At 40.5% G+C, this 12,889-nt stretch overlaps 1 protein-coding gene across 2 annotated transcripts in view; it reads left to right on the top strand.

Moving 5' to 3' along the window:
* Positions 1-12,889, top strand: part of CEMIP2 (cell migration inducing hyaluronidase 2) — a 90,596-nt gene that overhangs the window by 57,643 nt on the left and 20,064 nt on the right. For both annotated transcript variants that reach the window (XR_003756005.2, XM_029055593.2), the window contains exons 13-16: positions 4,272-4,403; positions 5,188-5,223; positions 6,455-6,610; positions 11,918-12,095. Coding sequence is in view for 1 of the 2 variants with exons in the window: in XM_029055593.2 (XP_028911426.1) it covers positions 4,272-4,403; positions 5,188-5,223; positions 6,455-6,610; positions 11,918-12,095 (502 nt within the window). In the remaining variant the exon portion in view is untranslated. The remainder of the gene's footprint in view (positions 1-4,271; positions 4,404-5,187; positions 5,224-6,454; positions 6,611-11,917; positions 12,096-12,889) is intronic.

Here is a 12,889-nt window from a genome sequence, read left to right as displayed (position 1 = left end):
GAGGATTTACTCTTCATTTTACAGTTAGCAAACTGAGGCACAGAGAAGTTAAGGGACTTGCCCAGGATCACACAGCAGGTAAGTGACATAACTGGGATTAGAACCCAGGTCCTCTGACTCCCAAGCCTGTGCTCTTTCCATTAGGCTATGCTGCTTTTAAAGGATGTTGTTTGACAGTCTTGCAAGAAAGCAAACCTGTCCCTTATCTTTAGTGCTGGAATTAAGCAGGAGCTGGGCAGTAAATGAGGAAGTCTGACTAAAGTGTGAGGGAAGGCCCCGGAGACAAAGCATGAGATCAAATGGCAGTTGGGAAGTATGAATTTGCAAAATTAGTCAGCAGCATTCCATTCAGATCACATCTAGACTAGAAAATACTTTGAAGAAATGATCAAGCAGGGATATGCAGGAATACATGATCAAAAGCATAAGATAGTTGAGAATCACACAGATGATCTTAATTTAAGACCAACAGGTATGGTATAACATTATTTCAAAAAAATGCAGTAGTGGTGACAAGTCAAAAGAAGAGTGTTCCAGCTGGGTTGTCAAGGATTTTGTACCTTATTTAGAACTTTGAAATAATTTATTACTAGAAGTGATAGCAGTCTGTATGTTACTAGGAGAAAGACCTAAAACCAGTAAACCCACAGCAAACAATTAATAGGAGGTGATAAGGAAAAGGTATTAAATTCAGAGAAGTTTTCCATAGGGCTGGAAGAGTGAAGTCACGACACCTCATGAGATTTTTTTCCCAGATGATTTGGTGACAAAGGAAGGGTTTTGGATTCTTTATTGTCCTTATCCCCTTTCATTTTGTCATTGCACAGGTTTGGAATTGACCAGTGGTAAGCCTATGTAGAAATAGCAAACACAGCAACCGAGGTCGAGTGGTTTTGGGATGAGACATCCATCACACAAAACCAAAGTCAGAGAGCATCTGACAAGTAGCATTTTTGTTTGCCTGGTAATCTAAACCAACATTTGTTGAGCCCTGCATATGTATACACGCACACTGGTAATTTATAAGTGATGGAATGGGCTTCCATTTGGAAGTAATTATTGAGTGTAGCAGATTGTAGAAGAAAAGTTACAACACGTCTGGATCACTGCCAATGCATTTAATTTTACACAAACTAATGTTCATATGCACCCACAAACATCATGTTCAAGCACAGGCATGTACAAATCAGGAAAAGTACAACATAAACAAGTAATGTGCCAAGTTCAGGATTAAACATCAGGTAGATAAATTCCAGAAGATGCTTAATATGTTCATCAAAAGTTAGTCATTTAACTGTAAATGTGAGGATTTGCTGTACTTCAGTGGAATCCCAAGGTGGATACTTCCAAATTGAAAAATCTTCAGGATTGGTGAAGATTTTTTGTTTAAGTCCGTTAAGATATTAAATGAATAAATTCTACATGTGTAGCAAGAATTGAGGGAGGAAAAGGGTTGGCGATTCTGTCCTTGCTCCAAAAATACTCTTCTCGATGACCTGGGCAAGGTGCCCAAAAAGGGAGAAGATGAATATGTGACTAAATTCTGAACGGGTTCTGAAAGAAAACAGCAGCAGATTCCACCGTATGCTCACAAAGTCTTGAATTGGTGGGGCATCTCATAGGCAGCAGCAGAAGAATCGACTAGCATAAATAACCACGTTTCAGAAAGGTCCAGAGAGATACTCACCAGGATAATATGTTGTGTTAGTGGGGATGCTTTCCCCCCTTCTACTTTATTTGCTTTCCATTAGAACATTGCCATTTCCTTTCCAGGAATCCTCCATCTGCTTGATATTATGTGACTGGGAGGCTGTTCAGCTAGAATCATGAGCCAGAGCGGGTTTGTGGTAGTGAAGAGGCAGGATATGTATACTGAAGAGCTCTGGTCTGGGTTAGGGTTTGCAGAAGGAGATGAGGGCAATAAGTCTGATTAATGCCTATCTCAGGAAGAAGCCAGCAACCAGGTATACAGAGTGAAAATGTAACCATTGTCAGGACACAGTTGAGAAGAGAGGTAAAGACATTCTGCAGAGAATAGATTTTGTGCAAGTGAAAAGGAGAAGGATAGATCAAGAGGATTCAGAAATTCAAACTTTTTTTTTTTTCCCCTGGAGTGATCTACGAACTGTCAAAAACTGTGTCTGACCTCTTAGCACCATATCCTGAGAATCCTGGCTCTGCCACTTGTCAGCTGGGTGACTGTGGGCAAGTCACTTAACTTCTCTGTGCCTCAGTTACCTCATCTGTAAAATGGGGATTAACTGTGAGTCTCATGTGGGACAACCTGATTATCCTGTATCTACCCCAGCGCTTAGAACAGTGCTCTGCACATAGTAAGCGCTTAACAAATACCAACATTATTATTATTATGTTCTGGTCCCTGGTGCTCTCAGACTATCTCTTTCTTGCCTGTCACATAGTTAAAGAAAGTCCTTTTTGACATAAGAAGTACATACTTTTGCTGTGTGACAGATGATTGTGCCTCATAATACTCTTGCAACCAAATGAGGATTCAGCGACATTTCCCATGGAATATGGAATAGGTCTCCCTCCTGGCCACCATAGTTGAGACGGGGAAAGGGGGTGTGGGACATGTGAGGAAGGCAAGAAAGAAGACAGATCTCTCTCTGTTGTAGTTGGTGCTGGGAACGATAGTCTGCCCAGGTGTTGACCAGGAGACGGAGATTTGTGAGAGGCATATTGATGAGATTGTAAGTGCTGGCTGAGCACGGGCTGGGGGGGCTGTTTGAATGATTTGGGAGGACTAGTGCCCAGTGATGGGGTGGGGAAAAGTGGCAGCACTTGTCGGTTTGGAAAACTATTCAGTTGGGATGGGGCTTGGGGGTGATTCCTTGCCTCGGATATCTGCCACCTCCAGGCTCTGCCTGATTCCCCTCCCCAAAGGAGCCTCATGACATTACCTGGATCCTCTGCCTCTAAATCCACGCCTGGGTTTTGGGTTGAAGCTACTATATTTGAGATTTATATGGAAAGGGACTGTGACAGTTTCTCGGCCTTGCTTATGGTATTTGTTAAGCATTTACTATGTGCCAAGCACTGTTCTAAGCACTGGGGTAGATACAAATGAATCAGGTCAGACACAGTCCCTGTCCTACATGGGGCTCACAGTCTAAGTAGGAGGGAGTAGGATTTAATCTCAGTTTTACAGTTGAGGAAACTGAGGCACAGAGAAGTTGTGACTTGCCCAAGGTCACACAGCAGTCAAGTGGTAAAGTTAGGATTAGAACCCAGGACCTCTGACTCCCAGGCCCATGCTCTTCCCACTAGGCCATGCTGCCTTCATTAAAGCCCATTTGGGTAGTTTTGTTGGGGAGATGTGGAAAAGAGGAAGTGGCTCATATGTAATGCATAAAGAAAACAATTACAGTCCCCTTTCAAATCTAGGCTTTTCAGGATGATGAAAACAGTTTGGCCCCTGAATTATAGAACCTTTCCCTAAATCAAACCAGCCAAATAAAAATGCCAATTCATACCTTTGTAGACACTTTTCTTTCTATTCTACCTATTTTGATTGATTTGCACTTCCAGTTTAAGTATTAGTTATATGGGATCTTCTTTGTTTTCTCTCGTTTTTTTCCTACTGTTTTTCAATTCCTGTATTTTTCTGGTAAAAATGTGTAAATAAGTTGAATGTTTGTTTTTATTTTTAAAATGAGATGTTTGAAGTAGGATAAGGTTTTTGAAAGTGGAGATGAAGTGCCTGTTCTTCCTCCCCTCTAGACTGTGTGCTCTGTGCAGTACAGGAATTGTGTCCAATCTGATTATCCTGTATCTACCTTGGGGCATAGCACAGTGCTTGGCACATAGTAAGTGCTTAACAAACACAACTCTCAAATGCAAATGACTTTCCAAAACATAGCTGTGACCCTGTCACTTGGCTACTCCCAGCCCACTGGTGGTTGCTGACTGTGTCTTTCAACACCTCCAGCAACTGTGTCTATCTTACTTAACCATTCTCAGCTCTCACTGGATCTTGGCCTCTGTCTTCCAATTCTGCATACCATATCATGCTCCCCTCAGAGAATATTCTTTTTGAGAGCAGAGACCAATCCTGTTCTTTCCACCATACCCCAAGAACTTAAAACAGGTAAGGAATCTGTGGGTGTCCAATCAATAATGGTTGAGTGTTGAGTAATCGAGCCGACAACTATGTTATAGATGAATGCTCACAGTTTGTATCTATGATAAGCAATCCATTTAGGTAGCATTTTTAGTAATTTCGTTTTATGTCTTTTTTTTTTTCCCTCAAGGTTTCGACCTCACCAGGATGCAGACCCTGAGAAGCCCCGCGTTGCTGCTCTCATGGACAGACTTATCACTTTTAAAAATAACGATCACGGAGCTTGGGTCAGAGGAGGAGACATCATCATTAAGAATTCGGCGTAGGTTTCCCTAATCGATCTAATTGATAACAAAGATGTTTCTATGTTTCATGACTGGTGAAATGGTAGTGTGATATCCTGGGCAAATGGTGTAGTATTTGTTCTTCAGAGGGCATGGAGAATGGGGCTATTAGGAAGCATGTTAGAGTTAATGTATTGTGAGTTTTAATAGCTGTCTCATTCTGCTGCTTGTATTGGAACTGAGTTTGCCTGATCTAAAGAGAGCTAAAATTGGAGACAAACTGGGAACCAATTCTGAGTCATAAGCAGATCTATATCCAAAAGCTAAATACCTGGCTTTTTCTCTTGACTTTTGTGAAGCTATTGCTTTGCCTGTTTAAAAAACCAACAACAACATGCAGTATCATATTTACAATTTCTAGTGCATTATAACTTGGAGCAATAGGCAAATTCATTTTCCCCAGTGATTTTTAATTTTCTCTGTGGAAAGAGAAGTTGAGTCCAGGACTGAATATGGAATTCTTGACTCTGACATTGATTTTTCTCCAAAGTTTTAGGCAAACAAAATACTTTTATCACATTTTTTTAATGTGTTACCAAGAACAAAAGAGGTATAGCAATGATAGTGCTAACCCGGCAACTGTGATGTGAAGATTAATATGAAATTCTAGTACTTAGAATTCTTCATTCCAAACAGAAGCAGTGTTCTTTGACAAATGAATCCAAGTGAAATATCAGCTGCATTTATATATTTTAAACAATGAGTTTTTCATGTAGTTGGGTAAATTTTGATGGGTTCCATCTTTGCTGTTTTCTCTTGCAGATTTGCCGACAATGGAATAGGTTTGACATTTGCCAGGTGAGAACATTTCACTGACTGAAAGTCTCTTTCTGTCTGCAGATATGTCCCTTATTTTCTAAAACAAATACAAAATTGGAGAGTAATTGAATGAGTGCTTCTCATCAAAATGCCTAGTGAAAGTCAGAATATGTTGGGCTGAAAGCACGTCACTTCTCTGTGCCTCAGTTTCCTCACCTGCAAAATGGAGATAAAATAACTGTCTTTTCCCCCCAGTAGATTCTGGAACTTGTATGGGCAAGGGACTGTGCCCAATCTGATTATCTTGTATCTACCTTACTGCTTAGCATGGCACTTGGCAAATACTAAGCACCTGAATAAGTACCATCTTTATTATTATCTCTGTGGAGAAAGTGTTATATCACCATATTACCTTTGCTGGATTCACCACATATCCATTTTAACCAGGAGAGCCCTGGCTTTTGGTAGACTGTCCTGGACAATTTTAGAAAAACATATATATTTCCTGTAATTGGGATTGTGTCTACTGACTCTATTGTCCTTTCTCAAGCGCTTACTACTGAGTTCCACACACAGTAAGCTCTCATTGAATACCATTAATTGATTAATTATCAAAATGCTTAAGCGATGCAGACCTAAATGCATAGGCAATGCAGAAGGGAAGGTGAATGGGCTGGGGAAATGTAGGCCTAGTCAGGGAAGGCATCCTGGAGGAGATAATTGGCATTCCTTGAGTGAGCTGAAAGTATTCTCAATTAGAGTTTTAAAAAGGAAGGATAGAAGACCAAAAAGAAAGAATTTGGTAATTTTAAAAGATCTAGCCTTACTTAGAAGCAGCCCTCACTTAATGACTTCACCTACTATGGCTGTTACTTCCAATAAAAGTTACTCTGGAAGCTTTAACTTAATTGGGTACACCACCAAATAATTAATTTTAATGGAATTTGATTTTCTCGCTTTGGTGTAGGGAGTTAAATGTGTTTAGGGCAGGGAGAATCAGAATGAAGCTGTTGTAGCAGTTGTACCTGTTTTTCTTTATAACACTTTACATTTCCATATCTTAAGTTTTCAAGTCTTAAAGTTTTTTTAATTTTAGAAAGTGAATCCTTGTACTTTGAAGTAATGCATTTAAATATGACACCCTTGGCTATAGTTCAATTTGATGGATTTTCATTGTTTCTCCACATTTAACATTTCCTAGATATCCGGGCCTGACAACTAGTCTCCTTTGCTTTCAGTATACTGACAATGCCCAACTTCCTTTTGACAGTGATGGAAGCTTCCCCAAAGATGAAGGCTCCAGCCAGGAAGTATCAGAATCTCTCTTTGTTGGAGAGAGCAGAAACTATGGCTTCCAGGGGGGTCAAAACAAGTACATGGGCACAGGAGGGGTAGACAAGAAACTTCGTACTTTGCCTCGGAACCGGTAAGAATTATTCTGTACGAATACAGGGAGGCCCAAGATGGAGACCTCGTTTGGTTTATCGTTGCCTAGTGGTCAGCTACACAGTGAAACAAATACAACCCAGAAAAATGCCAAGTACCAGGTATCCAACTGTCTAGACTTCTTAAAGCAGTTTGCCCTAGTTTAGCACTTAATAAATGCCATAATTAGTTTAAACTTCATATTTTTATGTTGAAAAAAACTGAATGAGGCCTTTTAGTCTTGAGTCACTCTACATCTCCTAACTCATTTATAGAATCCATTTTATAGAATCATGTTAGTATCAAATTTTTAAAGGGAGACTACCTCAGAAGTCTTCCATAGCATTTTGAATAAGGGAAAATGTTAATTTCCTATTACTCTGTTGTTCTATTTTCTCCTCTGATTCCTTTTTTGCTAACTGTCTCCCAACAAAGTAAAAGTACTGGAGTATTGCATATGGTTCATAAGTGACAAAGTTTCATTAAACTACATCGAGGTAGAAGGTTTTCCCATTCCTGTGTGGATTCTTGGGTGTTTTTTCCTGAGTTTTTGAAAAGCTTTAAAAGCCTTAGCTTTATGTTAGTTCTCTCTCTTTGTATGGAGAGACAAGGAGGCAACAGAGAAAACAGCTCCGGCGCATGGTGCTACAAACATTAAGTACAAGGGACAACCTTTCTACATGACCGGGTCTGTGGATCCCTCGTTGGCCTTTTCAGCCGCACATGCAGTAGATCAGTCCATCGATCCTTGGTACTTATTGAGTGCTTACTGTGTGCAGAGCATTGTACTGAGCCCTTAGGAGAGTATAGTACAATAGAATTGGTAGTCATGATACCTGTCTCAAAGAGTTTACAATCTAGTGGTGAACTTCTCCATCAGTGGTGTCTTTAAATATCTATAATTCTGTTTGTTTTGATGCTACTGATGCCTCTCTACTTTTTTTGTTTTGTTGTCTGTCTCTCCCTTCTAGACTGTGAGCCCATTGTTGGGTAGGGATTGTCTCTATCTGTTGCCGATTGTACTTTCCAAGTGCTTAGTACAGTGCTCTGCACACAGAAAGCACTCAATAAATATGATTGAATGAATGAAGGACAACTATATAATTTTCTCTTGGTTTTAATGGTCGGACTTTAGAAAGTGCTGGTTTAAAAAAAAATGAGAAAAGGAGATGAAATTGATGTGGTGTATGATTTTTAACAAGCACCTCTCAGTAATTACCAGGTTCTTATTGGGAATTTTTTTTTATAAACACATAAATATAAATGTAGCTGTACTTCATTTGTGAAGGTGATACCACTGATGATGAAGCTTACCTATAGGTGCAGATAAGGTTGCGATGGCCATTTTGGAACTGACAGTCCTAAACACACTCTATACACACAAAAGTCCTTTGCCGTGATGTCACGTTTATTGTAGACAGCCCCTGATGATTTCGCCTATTGGTCTCACAAACCCCTCAAAGTTGCTCCATTATTGATCATAGCATGCTTTGCACAGTTATTTTTGAACTTTCAGCTGAGCAGGGAATGTATCTACCAACTCTGTTATGTTGCACTCTCCCAAGCACAGTGCTTAGCACACAGTAAGTGCTTATTAAAAATGATAAATTCATTTCAGCTGTGACTCCCTATGGTCAGGGATGCATTATGCTGTGTTCTCAGAATGTTTCCTCTGTCCCTCTTATTGTTGGCCATTTAAATTTCAACACACTGTACAACAGCTGTTTGGGGATCCTATAGTCAATCATTCTCCTCACATCTTCCCCCCACCTCAACTGTGTTGAAGTAAGCATAGGTTTAATGTTAGGAAACTGAGTTCAGTCCAGGACTTCCTTATTCTTCTTCCTGTCTTGACTCTTCATGTTGCGTATGGTCTGTTAGTGATAAGGAGTCTCATGTGACATTTGTGGTAAGTCCAGGTTTCGTGGTTATCAGTATTCAAGCGCCTGCTATGTGCAGAGCACTGTAGCCTGTTGAATTGGAAGAGTTTCATGGAAGTTTTTTTTTTATGGTATTTGTTCAGGGCTTCCAGTCAATCGTATTTATTGAGCACTTACTGTGTTTTAAGCACTGTACTAAGCACCTTGGGAGAGTACGGTGTACACATTCCCTGCCTACAACGAGCTTACACTCTAGAGGAGTTAAGTGGTTTGCTCAAAGTCACACAACAAGCAGTTGGTAGAGCTGGGATTAGAATTTAGGTCCTTCTGACTCCCGAGCCCACCTCTCTCCACTAGGCCACGCTGCTCTTTGTTCAGGAGCATATTCTAACGCTAGTCCCTTTTTATCCTCTAGCATGGTCATCTGGAATAAATTGAAATGGCCTAGACCTGCTATGTGACCCTGCTCTACCTCTTTGGAAATGGGGAATGGATCAAGTGAGGCACCCCCAAGCTCTGCCACAGCTAGCCATGTCGCTGTGGGCAAAGCTCAGAATCTTGTTAAATTTCTCAGGGCAACAACATTTACTAAGCAATTGCCAGAATCCAAATTGACTGACAGAGTGTCACTCTCTTCGGGATCTCTGAAAATTGCACAGAGATCTTGGTGCTGCTTGCCGCACTTCTCTTACCTTGCACTCTGCAAATATCATCTCTGCTCTGCCACACTGTGGTCTTAAACTACACTGCTATTTAGGGAATATGTGGGCAGCAGTATTCTACTGAGTACTCTGGGGATGATTTTGTCAGCAATGGAGAATCATGAGATGCTATGACAGTTGCTGCAGTTTGCTCATTCACCTTCCTTGAAGATTTTGATGATAGTGGCATCTTTGAGATCCTGTAGCATGTCTTGACCGTTCCATATGTTGAGGAAGAGTTTGTGGAAATGTCCCCTCCATTTTTTGTTCGTATGGTATTTGTTAAGCACTTACTCTGTGTCAAGCATTGTTCTAACCACTGGGTTAGATACAAGGTAACTAGTTTGGACATAGTCCCTGTCCCACATGGGGCTCATAGCCCAAGTAGGAGGGAGGACAGGTATTTAATACATATTTTGCAGATGGGGAAACTGAGGCACAGAGAAGTTAAGTGACTTGCTCAAGGTCCCACAGCAGACAAGTAGCAGAGCTGGGATTTTAGCAGGTATGCCAGTAGCTCGAGTGCTCTGCATACAGTAAGTGCTCAATAAATACGACTGACTGTGCCAAATTTCATGGTGCCGATTGCCATGGTGACTTCTTCAATAGTTCGGACAAATACCATGCCTTCACTTTTTTTTGTTTTCTATGCTTTGCAGGGTCTCACCTTCAGGAGGTGATGGTGTGTTCAGGAGAATAAGGAAGCTTTGTTTCTATCTCCTCATGATTCCCTCCTCACGTGCGATGATGCTTCACTTTGAAGTATCACTTATGATGGTGCCTATGGGGCCGGAACTTCCTTAGTGAATACATAGTTATAGTCACACTATTTAGCACATCTTCAAAGATTCCATGAAAATTAATCCACAACCTCAGTCTTGAAAGGCAGGCTGGAACTTCTTTATGTGTAAAGAAACCAGATGTGGAGAAGCGATGGAGGCTTCCCAGTAGAGCCTGGAGCAGAACTCGGCAGCAGGGTGTCCTCAGTACAAAGTGAAGTGGAAAGTTTTCATTTAGTACGATCAACATATTCCATTTAGACAGCCTAAACAGATCGTTTGAGCTCCAGGGGAGGTTGATTTGGCTTGGATGAACTGGTTGTGCTGTCTGCATAGAGCAAGTACACCAGATATTTGACAGTCCTCCCCTAAACATTGTGCTGGGTCGACCCAGTACAACATATTTCAGCTCTCACTGAGGCTATGCTGCCTCTTCAGCTCAGGAGCTAGGAACTCTGCTGGAGGTCATCCTGGCATCAAAAGGTCAAATTTCCCACTCCCTTCCCTACTCTGACAGCTTTCAACTTTCCAGAACCCAGAAATGGCTGGATAGATGATGGCATTTCCAAGTGTTTACTGTGTGCTGAATATTGTGCTAAGAGCTGGGATCTATACAAATAAAAAGTGCTGATTCTAGGGGGCAGTCATCGAAGTGGAGGCAGACAGGCATGTATAAAAACCACAATATTTGGGAAACAATGTGGAAATCAAGGCCATTATGTGGGAAAACCATCTGTGGAGGAGGATCTTCAGGAGCCTCGCCACTGTAAACCACAGTCCTTGGTCAGTTAGTCATATTTATTGAGCACTTAATGTGTGCAGAGCACAGTACTAAGCACTTGAGAGAGGGCAATGCAATAATAAGCAGATACATTCCCTGCCCACAACGAGTTTACAGTCTAGAGGGGGAAATGAATGACTCAGCCTTAACATTCTGTCAGTTACCGCTCTTCTCAAAGTGGCATCAAATAGTAAACAATCTTATGTGATGAGAGCTGTAGCGGTCAGTCTTTGTCCAGGTAGCTTAAATACCACAAGGAGAGGGGAAACACATCATGGCTATTGCCTGTATCAAATTTAAGATCTGAATGTTGCATTACCCAATGACCTTTTCTTGCTGGTAAGTGTTTTTAAATTCAGAAGTGGGAAGTGATTTTACATGTTCCCAGTAAAGTAGCAAATTAGTGCATAGAAGAAAAAAAACTAATCCAGACTCTTCTGTTTTTCAAAAAATCATCTATGATTAAAATGCATATATATATATATATCCATTTACTATAGAAAGGGTTCTGGATTTCCTTCTCAGGGAGGGAAACCTTCAGTGTTTCACAACGTAGAGCCAGCCACAATTTCAGGTTTGTTGAATCTTGGATAGTAAGTAACCCCACTTGACCTTTCTGGCTCAGTTTCCTCATCTATATAATGGGGATAAAATACTTGCTCTCCAACCTTTAGATGATGAATCTGTGTGGGACAGGAACTCTGATCTGATTGTCTGGCATCCACCACAGTATTTAGCACAGTGCTTGACACATAGTAGTTGCTTAATAAATACGGTAATTGTCAGCTTGAAGTTCAAAAAGAAACCCTCTCTATTTATATATTATAAATATATAATATTTATAAATATAAATAAATACCCTCTCATATTATGGATGCTCTCCCAACTCTGCTACATTGCACTCTCCCAAGTGCTTAGTACAGTGCTCTGAACACAGTAAGTGCTCAATAAATAAAGTTAATTATAGCTCTACTTTTTAAAAAAAATCAAAGGGTTTGGCTTTGTGTGAACTTTCCTTCAGATATTCTTTTCTGGAAGTTTCAGACATTTTTGCACTGGTCTTTCTTACATATAAACCCCCTTAAGATTCGGGAATTATTTGAGGAATCTGCAGTGCGCATAGGTGAATACCCGTGTCTTATTAAACTGGGATTTGTGTTTCAACAGGACATATCCTATCCGAGGTTTTCAGATTTATGATGGACCTATTCACCTCACCAAGAGTACGTTTAAAAACTTCATGCCAACACCAGATAGGTACAGCAGTGCTGTAGGATTCCTCTTGAAGAACTCCTGGCAAATAACACCTAAGAATAACATTTCCCTTGTGAAGTTTGGGGCACATGTAAGTGTATTCTCATAGTTCTCATTCAGTGCCTTGCATGGGAGAAAAAGCAGCTTGGAGGTGAGGTAGGGAGGGAGGAGGAGAGATGAGAACCAAGCCAAGTTGTGGCTGGGGGGGAAAAGAGACACACAAAATGACCTTCTGATTTCATAGACCTCTGTCCTTCTGAACTTCAGCTGAGAGCAGAAGTGTCAAAGACCTTTGGTATTTTTGACATCCAACTGAATTTCTAGAAGAGGAAGGGATCCTTTTCTTAAATTTCTGACACAAAAAGAGGTTTGGATATTTTGACTTTTATAGCTGAGTGTGGGTTTTTTAGCGAACACACTAGGTTAGTCTGTTCATGGAGAGTTGCTATAAACTCTCTTTCATTCAATGAAAGATGCAAGAGTCACTTGGCTTCTTATTAGTTTGGAAATTCTTTTCCTTCATTAGAGAAGTAGAAGTGTGGAGAAGAAAGAAAGGGCAATAGAGAGAATCCAATTTGTGTTTTTTTTCTTGTTTTTTTTTCCTTTGGTGGGGGAGAAAGAGGAGCGTTTGATTTTTTTTTTTTAACTAAAAACAGCTTTGTTATTTCTGATTTCAAACATTACCTCCTTTTCTGAAGTGGCACAACATGTCCTGGAAATCATTACTTTGTAATGTTCCCTACCATTTTTTTTAAATTCTGTCACAATGTTGTTTTATAGTAATAGAAGTAATGGTGTCTGTTGATCACCTACTGGGTGCAGGACACTGTTTTAAGCACTTGGTAAAATATAGCAGAAGCCCAAGACACATTTCCTGTCCACAAG

Source organism: Ornithorhynchus anatinus, chromosome X5 (genome assembly GCF_004115215.2).
Source record: "Ornithorhynchus anatinus isolate Pmale09 chromosome X5, mOrnAna1.pri.v4, whole genome shotgun sequence".
NCBI lineage: Eukaryota > Metazoa > Chordata > Mammalia > Monotremata > Ornithorhynchidae > Ornithorhynchus > Ornithorhynchus anatinus.
This window is presented reverse-complemented; position numbering and strand designations above follow the sequence as displayed.